At 43.6% G+C, this 13,588-nt stretch overlaps 1 protein-coding gene across 1 annotated transcript in view; it reads left to right on the top strand.

The window, feature by feature from the left end:
• The window catches only part of crebbpb (CREB binding protein b), a 53,966-nt gene extending 40,688 nt beyond the window's left edge, over positions 1–13,278 (top strand). Inside the window, 17 exon segments of the mRNA XM_046029580.1 lie at positions 903–1,074; positions 1,815–1,933; positions 2,050–2,289; positions 2,441–2,529; positions 4,838–4,918; positions 5,076–5,132; positions 5,248–5,325; positions 5,452–5,519; positions 5,660–5,810; positions 6,101–6,247; positions 6,349–6,462; positions 6,559–6,724; positions 7,221–7,388; positions 7,634–7,795; positions 9,453–9,734; positions 9,849–10,649; positions 10,651–13,278. Of these exon segments, the coding sequence (XP_045885536.1) occupies positions 903–1,074; positions 1,815–1,933; positions 2,050–2,289; positions 2,441–2,529; positions 4,838–4,918; positions 5,076–5,132; positions 5,248–5,325; positions 5,452–5,519; positions 5,660–5,810; positions 6,101–6,247; positions 6,349–6,462; positions 6,559–6,724; positions 7,221–7,388; positions 7,634–7,795; positions 9,453–9,734; positions 9,849–10,649; positions 10,651–12,279 (4,524 nt within the window). The 3' untranslated portion in view covers positions 12,280–13,278.
• Positions 13,279–13,588: the final 310 nt, after the last annotated feature.

Genomic DNA, 13,588 nt, shown 5'->3' with positions numbered 1-13,588 from the left:
TGTCAAAACAGAGCTCAGCGTCAAATGCGAGTGGAACGTTGTGACGTAGGAGGGGTTGGGGGGGGCTGAATAAAAGGGCCTCAGATTTGGACTCATTGAGCTGGAGGAAGTTTTGTGACAGCCAGCATTTAATATCAAAGCCATAACATGAGAAAGCTTTTCCATGTCACTTGCAGTTAGCGGAACATGAAGTTGCACATCGTCCGCATAAGAGTGGAAATGAATATTGTACCTAAAAGAAGCATATAAATAGACAGTATAGGACCAAGAACTGGGCCCTGGGGAATACAACGTGAGAAGGGGGGCTGCGAATGAGGGAAATTCTCCATTACAACAGAAAACAATCTGTCAGAGGTAGGAGTGAAACCAGGCAAGAGCAGTGTCTTTAAGACCAACCCAATTTTCAAGGCGAATAATGAGGATATTGTGGTGAACTGTATGAAATGTGGGACTCAAATCGAGCAGAATTAAAATAGAGTACGCCCCACAATAAGTGGCGAGCAGTAAATGATTAGTAAGAGCTTTTTCTGTGCTGTGCTGGACGCGGAAACCTGACTGATGTTCTTCACAGATATTACTGTAATTCATATGTTGGATTGTGAGGCAATACACTTTTTAATAAATGCTAACATTTTAGATAAAAAGAAATTACCAAAAACAGTCAGTTGTTAAGAATATATAATGTATCCACAGTTGGTCAGCCCAGAAGCCATGTGCTGTTTGATCCCTTGGTTGCTACTGCAAACTCCATCCACCGCAACAGTCTAAAAAAGGGAAATTTGACTTGTGACTTTTCATTCTCCTAAAGGAAAGCGTTCCACTAAAGGCATTAAATACTTCATGGTTTACTGACTTGGCACCACAAGATAAGTGGTTGACCATGGGTTGTGTTCATATAGCAGGATGATGAAACCAAACCCCCGATGGTGAAGAAGGAGACAGATGCAACAGAGCCAAAGCAGGAACCAATGGAAACCGAGGAGAAGAAGGCGGAGGTGAAGGCAGAACCCAAAGAAGAGGAGGAAAATGGGGCCAACAGCACATCAACCACCTCTACTCAGAACCGCAAAAAAAGTACACAAATCTCATTTGTTTATTATATTAAGTGTGTACATACATATGTTTAGTTTGATATTTTGAGGTACAAAAATGAGAAGATATGTGTCATGGATGGGTGGGTTGACGAAACGAGATCACGAGATCAAGAGGTGATTTTAACACTTTATTTTGTAAGAAATCTTCAATGATAAATTATATGAACAGCATTGAACACTTAATTTCCTGAATTCTGGTGATTTTGTTTGCACCAATTTCTGTTTTTGTTTTGTTTTTTTTTCTGCGCCAATCTATGGTGGAAATTCATATGGCAGACAATAATTCTGAATAGAAAATATAACATAATATAATGCATTAAGTCTCTCTGGTATGCTGTGTTGCGTTTTAGATTTGTTTTCTCCTGTAGATCAACTTCTCATGTAATATCATCTCTGCTGAGTCAACACACATGCAGGAGTGATTTAGTCCACCCCCACCCCCCTCTTTTGTGCCTTTTGTTTGGGGAAGTAACCTCTTTAAATGTGATTGTGGCACTTTTTAACCTCCAGTTAATTTTCATTCACTTATAAAATCCTGGACTTTAATAGCATCTCATATTCAAAACTGTGTTCTCTGACATGTAGCCCAAAAAGTCATTTAGTCATTTATTGTGAATTCATAATATTTTACAATTAACCTTGAATTCAAATCTTTTATTTGCAGACACCGATAAGCGGTTTGTATTTGCTTTTTTTACAACATTATTATTGTTTGTCCAGTTTTCAAGCCAGAGGAGCTGAGGCAGGCCCTAATGCCGACACTTGAGGCCCTCTACAGGCAAGACCCAGAGTCACTACCCTTCAGACAACCTGTAGACCCCATGCTACTGGGTATACCTGTGAGTATCCGCAATTATATACACACAAATGTCGTTTCAGATATTACAGTACCAACAGAAAATACTGTTGAGCATGATTTGCTCATTCCTACAAATGTCTCTCTACTGCTGTACAGGACTACTTTGAAATTGTGAAGAATCCCATTGACTTATCCACCATCAAACGCAAGCTGGATACTGGTCAGTACCAGGAGCCGTGGCAGTATGTCGAAGATGTGTGGCTCATGTTCAACAACGCCTGGTTGTACAACCGCAAAACATCCCGTGTCTACAAGTACTGCACCAAACTGGCAGAAGTGTTTGAAGCAGAGATTGATCCCGTCATGCAGGGCCTGGGCTACTGCTGCGGCAGGAAGGTGAGACAACACAGGGATTGAAATCTGTACTTTTTACTGTATTTATCTTGTCAGTTCACATTTGTCTTTACCTGTATGTGGCAGTTGACACGAGGACAACCCTTTTTGTAACAATGACATGTATTGTTAATGTTTTTCTCTGTTTCCACAGTATGAGTTCTCACCCCAGACGCTGTGTTGCTATGGCAAACAATTGTGTACCATCTCCAGGGATGGCACCTACTACAGCTACCAGAACAGGTAAAATTACATTCTGACTCTGGTGAGGAGTAGACAAGTTGGAGGAGGGTTTATGAAGAGATGTGTAGCTTCATCTTCAAAGATAAAACATGGACAAAAAATTCACATACAGCCATGTCAGTCAACAAAGCTGTAAGGTCCTTGTGCACATGATGATCTTTCCTTTATAGGGGGTGTCACAGACACCACTAAGAGTTGAATATTGTGGTCAAGCAGACTGTGAATGATTGGGCCCTGTGTTGTCCTCATTGTGCTGGAGAATCAGCACTGAAGCTCCCCCTGCTGTGCAGAATCTGCTACTGCACCTCAATGTCATTCCAATGCAACACTATTCAAGTATTGCAGATGAGTGCTACTAAATACTGTGAGGTTTACCAATTTTGGATTGAAGTCCAAGAAGTTATAAACACGGTTTTATCATTTGACCACATCTTGATCTGTATGCCCAAAGTATTAGGGACTGAATTCCCTTGACTTTAATCAAACGAAGCGTTATCATTCATTCTTTCTCCCCCGGCATGACCATGTAATTCCTTCATCAGCTCCTAATGCATGTTGCTTATGTTACAAGTGATTGTCGTTTTTGTTTATTTGATAATTCATTTTGAAAGGACAGTTACATGGTTGCAACACCAATGTACATGCACAATTTATCAAGGATAACTCAATATTGTAGTTAGACATCGCAGAGGTGTGTGTGTGGAGATAGTGGGGTACTACATTAGTGGTATATAAAAGCACAAAAAAACGTCAGTATACACAACATTTTCTCTTTGGGCATTAACAGGCATTATTCTGACAACAGGCTAAAGTACACACTTCCCATTATATTAAAAACAGTCCATCAAATGAGCTACATACAACCCTGCCAACACAACTGTCTTTACAGGAGTAAATTATCTAAAACCCAGTGTTTCAGTTGGTCTTAAACATGACTGGGTTTGTAGTCTTCTACCCATCTGGCTACTGGTTCGTGCAGGCTCCCATCAATTTATTTTGGGAGACCTGAAATTTTATCTTCCATAGCTTTGGAAAAGTACCAGGATGTGCTAGCGTAATCAAAGTGGCATTGGATTAAACTGGAATCCACAAGTTGCCAACTTTACCTTTCCAGGAACTAGGGCTGGACAATAAAACAATAACAATAATTATCGCAATATAATCTTTTTTCGATAACAATATAACAAATGTTCAATAAATGTTTGACTTTATTCACTTGAATTATACACAAATTAGGACTTATTTCTTTTATTTACATGTTAATTTTGTGGGGGAAAAGGGACCAAAAAAAACTTTTACTTAATTTGACTCGTGCATATTTGTTGACAAAGATTTGATCATAATTATGTTCTAACTCAGATTTGTGAAGTGATCCACTGTTTAGCATCTAGTGTTGACCATAATTTAGAGTTTAAACCACAATTAACCATCAGGTTTCTTCAACTTCCACTCAGGAGCAAAAATCAGCCTTTAAACTCAAAAGAAATCACGATTTGATACTTATCGTGATAATAATCGATACCGTGATAACATTTTTGGCCATATCGTCCAGCCCTACCAGGAACACTTACTGGCTAAGCAATTGACAGATGTTTCAACGATGTCATTCCTGTTAAAATGTGTTTTGAAATCCGTAGCGTTGTTTAATCTGGGTTTAGAGCTGAAGAGAATTGATTCTGTTTTTTTCCAAAGTTGTTTGGAAAGCTTGTAAACAGAGAGCCATACACTGATGTTAGTCAGCTGTTTGCTAAGCCTTTTCTGGAGCTGAGTTTTTTTGTCAACAACCAGCATAGTGCCCATATAGGAACATATTAACATTCCTTGAACTTATTTACATGCCTCTTCCATGTCATTAATATACACCAGAAACAACAAGGGGCCTAGCACACTCCCTTGAGGGACTCAAGCTTAGTGGTGGACATCTGCGATGGACAATTACGTCCACTATCTGGTCCCTATGATGGTGTTTTCAAATTCCAGCATATAGTTTGTAGAGTCGACAAACAGTAGTTTCTGTTTGAACATTCATCATTAACATAGCATTTTAGCATGTTTTCCTGTTTGTGTTACAGTTTGAAAGAGAGTGGCTGGATCATGGATCATTTCAACTGTGACTAACCTTTACCCATCTGCCTGTGTGTGTATGTGTGTGTGTGTCCCTCCGTCTGTCCACTGCCCATGCTTCGTCCTCGGTTGTTGCCGTGTGCCCCGTTTACTCTGCATTCTGCCTCCTGTACGCCGGTTTGCCTGTGCTGCTACTGTGTGTGCTGGGCTGCAGTTCACCCAAATATGGCCTTATTGCCGACAGGTATCACTTTTGTGAGAAGTGCTTCAACGAGATCCAGGGCAACAGTGTGACCCTGGGGGACGACCCGGCACAGCCACAGACGTAAGTTACCAGGCCTGGGTGGCCCGAAAACCAGCTGATGATCATCTTGCGAGATTATTAGGCAGTTTTCTTTCTGGACTTGATTCTTTAGAAAGGGTTTTCGATCACATGAGCCAACATGAACTTTGTTGTTGTTTCTTATCTCTTTTTCGTGCAGTATGATCTCAAAAGAGCAGTTTGAAAAGAAGAAAAATGACATGTTGGACTCTGAACCGTAAGTACTGTCTGGACAGTAACATCAGCGTCACCCTCATTTATGTATGTGCAGTGATGGTCTTTACTACTTTTTGCAAAGAAAGCACAGAAAAGGCAAATGTTTGTCTTTGCAGGTTTGTTGAATGTAAAGACTGTGGACGAAAGATGCATCAGATATGTGTGCTGCACTACGACGTCATTTGGCCATCAGGGTAAGTCTGATGGATAACTACACTGTCCATGTTTGACCTTAACAGAATTCTTTCTAACAGGAATGTGTATTTGCCAGAGTTACTGTATGTTGACACTAAACTACAGTTTGATCTGTCTTCTTCTAGCTTTATCTGTGACAACTGTCTGAAGAAGTCTGGCAAAACAAGAAAGGAGAACAAGTTTGCAGCCAAAAGTAAGTTACATTTAGTAGCAAAACAGCAGCGGCTTTTAATCAAATTAAATGTTCCTTTATTTACATAAAAGTAAAACTTATTAAAAATTAATTAATTAATTAAAGAATTAATATTAAATATTGTGTTAATGTTTGTAAAGGGCTGCAGTCTACAAGGTTGGGGACGTATATTGAGGACAGAGTGAATAAGTACTTGAAAAGGCAGAACCACCCAGAGGCCGGTGAGGTGTTTGTGCGAGTGGTGGCCAGCTCTGACAAAACTGTGGAGATTAAGCCTGGCATGAAGTCTAGGTAAGGTTCTCACCTGCTGATAAAGTGTCTCACCTGATTTGCAAAAACAGTGGTTAAATCTAGAATAAAATGCTGCGTGGCTGCTTTCTTACTGCAAGCCCAGCTGGGAGCTACACCGCGTACCACTCAAGAGCTTTTCTCATCTGAGAAACAAACTAGAAGCCTGTACTAGGAGCTCTCGTGAATCTGGCACCAAAAAGAATCCATCTCCCCTCCTTTACAAAGAAATTGTAGTAGTCAAGTGCAGTCCTTAAAAGTTTGTAACTTTACTTGCTTATCTGGTTCCGCAGGTTTGTGGACTCAGGCGAGATGGTGGAGAGCTTCCCTTACAGAACCAAAGCACTTTTTGCGTTTGAGGAAATAGACGGGGTGGACGTTTGTTTCTTCGGCATGCATGTCCAGGAGTATGGATCAGAATGCCCCTTTCCAAATACCAGGTAAAACTACAATGAAAAATAAGAATGGATGCAGTTTTTCTCAGTTTATTTTGGTTTGTTTGTATTGCTCTTTGATTAAATTCTCCACATTTGCTTTGCAGACGGGTTTACATATCATACCTCGACAGTATTCACTTCTTCAAACCACGTTTGCTAAGGACTGCAGTTTACCATGAGATCTTAATAGGCTACCTGGAGTATGTGAAGAAACTGGGGTGGGTAAAGAGTAGCTTTACACCCTTTCAGCTAATACTGTGTAAATTTATCATTCCTCTAAGTGCTAAGTGGCTGGTAACTCTTGTCACCCTCAGGTATGTGATGGGTCACATCTGGGCCTGCCCACCCAGTGAAGGAGATGACTACATTTTCCACTGTCACCCTCCTGACCAGAAGATCCCCAAGCCCAAGCGGCTCCAAGAGTGGTACAGAAAGATGCTGGACAAGGCTTTCGCTGAGAGGATCTTGCACGATTACAAGGTCAGATCACATCATTACTCCATTATTAGTTCACAGTTTTGAAAATGTAAATTTAACTATTGTTAAATTAAAGTTTAAACTGATTTACTAGACTATACCAATATCTTGTTTGTGTTAAGAATCCCAATGTTTATCCGGTATTAATGTGCTTCCAATCATGCTTCCTGTCTCTGCTGACAAGACAAATAGGATCAGCTATCGATTGATAACAAAAACTACAATTCTAACCAATTTTCAATTACATATAGTTAAAACAGTTAGGCTAATCTTTACAGTAGACCTTCCAAATCCCCCTATTTTCATTAATATAAATTTCAGTGACAAAACTATCTCTAATTTTTTTAAAAACTTGCAGATATCAATCCATTTTATTGATATAGCAAATTTTAAAAAAAACAAGAAATAAAACCTAAAAAACATATACATACATAAAACATATATCTATCAATCGATCTTACTGTCTTGACTGATAGAAGTCTTGTGTGTCTGTGTTCAGGACATTTTCAAGCAGGCAACAGAAGACAGGCTGACCAGTGCCAATGAGCTGCCGTACTTTGAGGGTGACTTTTGGCCTAATGTGCTGGAGGAGAGCATCAAGGAGCTGGAGCAGGAGGAGGAGGAGAGGAAGAAGGAGGAGAACACAGCCTCCTCAGAGACGACAGAGGTGAGTTAGATGAGTAGGTTGATTGAACATTTTGAAATGGGGTTGCTCTTATTAAACCAAAATGAACAACTTGGTGCTTAGGCCTCTGATTCACCCCAGATTTTTATCACGCTTCAGTCCTAATTATTTAAAAGCTTTCAGCATTCACTCAAGCATTGTTTAACCACTCAGCTTAATTGCATAACCTCATCTTGCCTGTTGTGCAATCTCTTCTTCTCTGAACGTTCATGTCCATCTATTTCAAGGGAGCCCAAGCTGACAGCAAGACTGCCAAAAAGAAGAATAACAAGAAAACCAACAAAAACAAGAGCAGCGTCAGCCGAGCCAATAAGAAAAAGCCTGGGATGCCGAATGTAGCCAATGATCTGTCCCAGAAGCTCTATGCCACAATGGAGAAACACAAGGAGGTGGGAAATCCTATAAACTGTAACAGATTTTTTGCAGTCCATTCCTCATAATTAAAAATGCCATGTTTTACCTCAAAAGGACATTGAGGAGGTATTCCCTCCACAATGGTGTTGCGATATAAAACAATGCATGACAGCAGCTATAATTTTTTTTAAACGTGATTAGGGCTGCAGCTAACGATGATATGCTGTTGTTTGTTATTATAAAGATAGCAATTATAAAGACAAAGAATCTAGTTGAAAGGATGGATTAGCACACGCAGGTAGCAAGGATTGTCTGAGCTACAGAGAGCTGGAGTTGAGTTAAAAGGTGCAGCTCCCCGACACCCAGTTAACTCATGACTGTGAGGTTACAACTCACGGCCCAAAAAGGAGAACAACAAACGCACGTGTGTACATTTCCAGTTGAGGACTGCGGCTTACTTTGACTAGCCTTCAACTCAACAATCAATCATGATTTCAGTTAAATGCTAAAGTTGCTGTTACTGTTACCTTGTCTGTGGTCCGCTGGCAGAACACCAGCTGCTTTTTGTTCAGGTGCCGTCGTGCTGTTGCTGAGGCAACATAAGTTTTGTTTTATGGTGGATGGACGCAAACATTACAGAGTGGTTGTCTTCTTTAGCTTGAAATAATCGCATACATTGGACACTTTCTTCTTTGTCCCTTGCTATTTTCTCTCTCTTCCTCCATTTTGCAAACAGCTCCATTATAAGCACGTCGTGTTCACAGTGACGACAGTAATAAATGTCCCTGCGAAACACTGTGCTGTAAAGTTACATGGATTAAACGAAGCATCAATGCAAAGAATTTTTGTCGATGGATTTTATGAATCGATTTTATCGATCGATGAATTGTTTCAGCCGTACATTTGATATTTCTAAGCCAAGCTGGTAGGTTGACATGGGCGATCAAATAATTACACAGAACAAGATCTTTCTCTCAATTGCACATCTCTGTTGTACATCTTATGGGCACATCTAGGCATATGAGTACATGAGCAGTGAGTGCAGATACCAAGCGGCAACCTCCGGGTCTGAAAGGTGAAGCCAAAGCGGAAGTGCTTTAAACCTGCATTCTTTCTAATGGCCAGTAGGGTGTGACTCCACTGGTTGGATTGAGTTTATGTTCTCAATCGCTTCTTCAATACAGCGTGATGTTCAGTTTGTGAATTATGGTCCAATTTAGAGGACGATAGACAAGATAGATTGACAAGTCGCTACCATGTCGACCTGTAAATCAGGCTAGAGGCGACTTGTGTCCGCTACACTATAAATTTAACCAGTGCCGTTGAAAAAGCTTATTAGTTGGCTGTTCATTTTTCCGGTAAGTACATTTTGTTTTTTGCTAGCCAAAATTAGCATCCCAGTTATTAACCACAGTTAACATGAATTGCGGATGCACCTTGCTAACCAAGCAAGTGCCACCTTCTCGTCCAAATATGGTCACGTCTGGTCAGGTGTGGTTCCAAAAAACCAAGAAGGCAATGGTCAAAATACCAGACTTGAGGCTTCAAATGGGTGACGTCACGGTGACTATGTTCACTTATTTTATACCGGCTATGGCAGATACTTGCATCCCATGGGATGGGAATTTGTTACAGCACACTTTGACTGTCCCTATAACTAACCATCATGTTTACTGTCCTTTCTACTATCAGGTGTTTTTTGTTATCCACCTCCATGCTGGCCCAGTAATTAACACCCTGCCACCCATCATGGACCCTGACCCTTTGTTGACCTGTGACCTGATGGATGGACGTGATGCCTTTCTGACTTTGGCCAGGGACAAACACTGGGAGTTCAGCTCACTGAGAAGGTGCAAATGGAGCACGATGTGTATGTTGGTAGAGCTGCACAACCAGGGCCAGGACCGCTTTGTGTACACCTGCAACGAGTGCAAGCACCACGTAGAGACACGCTGGCACTGCACTGTCTGCGAGGTAGGGAATAGTAGCACTTTCACAAATATGTTTTGAAATTTATAGCTGTATCAGTTTTGATTTTTATTTAAATCTTGACTGAAACCTAATGTGGTTTTCCTTTCCTGTCATCAGGACTACGACCTATGCATTAACTGCTACAACGTTAAGGGCCATGAGCACCAGATGGTAAAGTGGGGCCTGGGTTTGGACGACGACAGCAACGGTCAGGGTGGAGAGGCCTCCAAGAGCCCTCAGGAGAGCCGACGTCTCAGCATCCAGCGCTGCATCCAGTCCCTGGTACACGCCTGCCAGTGTCGCAATGCCAACTGCTCTTTGCCTTCATGCCAGAAGATGAAGAGGGTGGTTCAACACACCAAAGGCTGCAAGCGCAAGACCAATGGTGGCTGCCCTGTGTGCAAGCAGCTCATTGCTTTATGTTGTTATCACGCCAAGCACTGTCAGGAGAACAAGTGTCCTGTTCCATTCTGTCTCAACATCAAGCACAAACTCCGTCAGCAGCAGCTGCAGCACCGGCTCCAGCAGGCTCAAATGATGCGCCGCAGAATGGCCACCATGGCGGGAAGGGGTATGCCCATGCCATCTCCACCTACCTCAGCTGCCCCAGACACCCCCAATTCTGTGCAGCAGCCCAACACACCCCAAACCCCCCAGCCCATGCCCAACCAGCCCCAACAACAACAGCAGCAGCCACCAAACCCTGCCAACATTACTCAAGGCTTTCCCAACAATGGCCGCACCAGCCAGCCCCCAACACCAGTGCCGCAGGGTAAACCAGGGCCTCAATCATCCCCTCTGCATCAGCAGCAGTCACCTCTGCCGAACATGCCACACCAACAGCAGCCTCAGCCTCAGCCACCGCAACAGCAGCAGCAGCAGCAGCAGCAGCAGCAGCAGCAGCAGCAGCAACAACACACAGCAACAACAACAACAGCAGCAACAGCAACAGCCACTGCTAGCAGCCCTGAAAGTGGCCAGACAGATCGAGATGGTAGCCAAGGCGAAACAGCAGCAGCAGCAGAATTATGCCAGGAATGGGATGCCCATGAACCACCCACGAATGATGGGGCCCATGCAGGGCCAGATGCAGATGATGCAGGGGCCGCGGGGCCCCCAGGTGATGCAGGCTATGCAGCAGGGCCAGTGGGCTCCAGGCATGCAGAACCCCATGCAGAACCCCATGCAGAACCCCATGCAGAACCCCATGCAGAACCCCATGCAGAATCCCCATGTTCATCAGCCACAGGTCCCTCCTCAACAAGGCCCCATGGCCCCTCAGCAGGCTCAGGGAACTCCCATTCCCCAGCAGGCCCAGCTCATGCAGAGGCCCATGATGCCCCAGCAACAGGGCCTCCAAATGCCTGGGGTCATGCCTCCCCAGGGGCCCTCACAGCAGGGCATGACACCGCAGCAACAAAACATGCCACGGGGGATACCTGGTAACATTGCTCCGAGTGCCCTGCAGGACTTACTGCGCACCCTTAAATCTCCCAGCTCCCCCCAGCAGCAGCAACAGGTTCTCAACATCCTCAAGTCTAACCCCCACTTAATGGCCGCCTTCATTAAACAGAGGACAGCCAAGTACCAGGCCAACCAGCCACAGCAACAGCAGCAGGGGCAGCAGCAGAACCCTCAGGCCATGCTGGGGTCCCCGGCAGGAATGCAGGCCATGGCAGCCATGGCAAACCAGGTGCAGAGGCCAGGTATGGCACCTCAGCAGCAGCCTCCTCAGCAGGCAGGGCCCCAGGGCATGGCAAACATGGGCCCCCAAGGCCAGATGATGAATGCTGCACAAAACGGGAATCCCCAACTGTACCGGAGACAGCAGCTGCTCAGGATGCAGCAGATGCAGCAGCAGCAGGCACAGCAGCAGCAGGGAGGCATGCCTCAGGGCCACGGTCAGTTCCCCCAGCAGCAGCCGGGGCCAGCGAGCTACTCCCAGCTCCGAATGCAGCAGCAAATGGCTATGCAGGGAGGTGGGGGCGGCATGGGACAGCTCCCTCCCACGTCCCAAATGGGCCAACCCGGCATGGGCCAACCCGGCATGGGCTTGGATGGGCCCCAGAACCTCCTCCAGCAACGCATACTTCAGCAGCAGCAGCAGCAAATGTTAAAGCAGCAGATGGGCTCTCCAGCACAGGCTAATTCGATGAGTCCACAACCCCACATGCTCCAAAGCCAAGCCCAGGGAGGAGCTCACTTACCGGGCCAGACAATGGCAAACACCCTCGGAAACCAAGTACGCTCCCCAGCCCCAGTGCAATCGCCCCGTCCGCCTTCGCAGCAGCCCCCGCATTCCAGTCCCTCCCCACGCATACAGCCCCAGCCCTCACCCCAGCACGGCGCCCTCCACTCCAGCTCTCCCCATCCCAGCCTCGGAGGCCCAATGTCAGGCTCCATGGAGCAGGGACACATGGGAACACCGGAGCAGAGTGCCATGCTCCCACAACTTAACACGCCAAACAGAGGGGGTTTGAGTAATGACATGGGTATGGTGGGTGACACGACGGGAGACACGCTGGAGAAATTTGTTGAAGGATTGTAGCATTTTGTGACAGAAGAAAGGCCTTGTTCTGTTTTCAGCTGAGACATTTTTGTACTTGCTGGTATAAAAAGCGAAAAGAAATACAAACAAATGCGTCATGAGGCCTATAGACTGTGAACTTTTCCGTAAACCAAGGGACTGCTTTTTCTTCCAACAGAGAGTGATTTAATAGTTGCTGTTGAAAAGAAGACAAAGAGACAAAGAATATATTTTTGGTTCAGACCAGCCATGCAGAATTTGCCCTGGTCTTTGTGTTTTATTTTGTTTTTCATTTGTTTATGCTCTGTTATTGACTTTTTTAACAAAACTTCTCAAAACAAAAAATATTTCATTTTATTATTCCTTTTTTTTATTTTGTACCTTTGCAAATTAATATCGTATTTGTGTTGAGAAGACTGTAAAATTATTTGTCTGGGAATTTTTTTGCCAGGTTTCACCTCTTGCTCAGTGTCTCTGTTCCTGGCTAATTTATTCTAATATGCCATTTTTCAAAAGGACTGCCTTTGGGAAAGCCTTAATTTCTTTCCTGTTTGCAGAGTCTATGGGAGATTAATGTATTTGTACAGATCTAGGAACTCTTGCACACACCCAAACGCAAAAGGCAGGTAGGTGTAAGAGAAACCTACATTGAAGCTTGTTAATGTTCACAGGTGCCGGAATGTTCTTTTTACTGGCTTGGGCCCAGAAATTGTCTCGCTGATGTTTAAAAAATTGCTTGGTCTCCCCCTCAGTCTAAAGAAATTCTCATTAGGTCCTCTTTTGCCTGTGGTGGGAAATTAACTTGTTTGACTGCTGATTTGTGTTCAGAGAGTTTTGTGCATCGTTTTCTCTCTTGCATTAAACTTGAATTGATGATGAACTGTTCTCTAATGTAAATCATGCAGCTAGACAGTACTGTAAATATGCAGAAAATAAGAATGAAATCACTGTACAAACTGGTTCAAATGGCTCATTTCGTACTTATATACCATATTGTTAAATAAACCTGTGTGCCACAGACTCAGCTTCTAATTTTTCTGTTTGGAGAGAACTTTGTTGTGGTCAGCAAGTGGATTGCAACTAATTATTTTCTCAATTATTAGATTAATTATTTAGTGTAATAAACCCTAGAACATATTTCCATCAGACTTTCTCAGAGCCTGAGATGATGTCCTCTTTTTGCTATGTGTCAGCCAGTCTAAACCCCTTAGGTGATTATGCCTACTATATTGTAAGGCAAGGACTCCAGCTTTTCACATTTAAGAAACTGGAATCATCAACTGCGTCACATTTTTGCTTGAAAAATGACTCCAGTTAATCAAATATTAAA

This window comes from Micropterus dolomieu, linkage group LG02 (genome assembly GCF_021292245.1).
Source record: "Micropterus dolomieu isolate WLL.071019.BEF.003 ecotype Adirondacks linkage group LG02, ASM2129224v1, whole genome shotgun sequence".
Lineage (NCBI taxonomy): Eukaryota > Metazoa > Chordata > Actinopteri > Centrarchiformes > Centrarchidae > Micropterus > Micropterus dolomieu.
The sequence above is the reverse complement of the archived record's forward strand: the minus strand, read 5'-3'. Positions and strand labels throughout refer to the sequence as shown.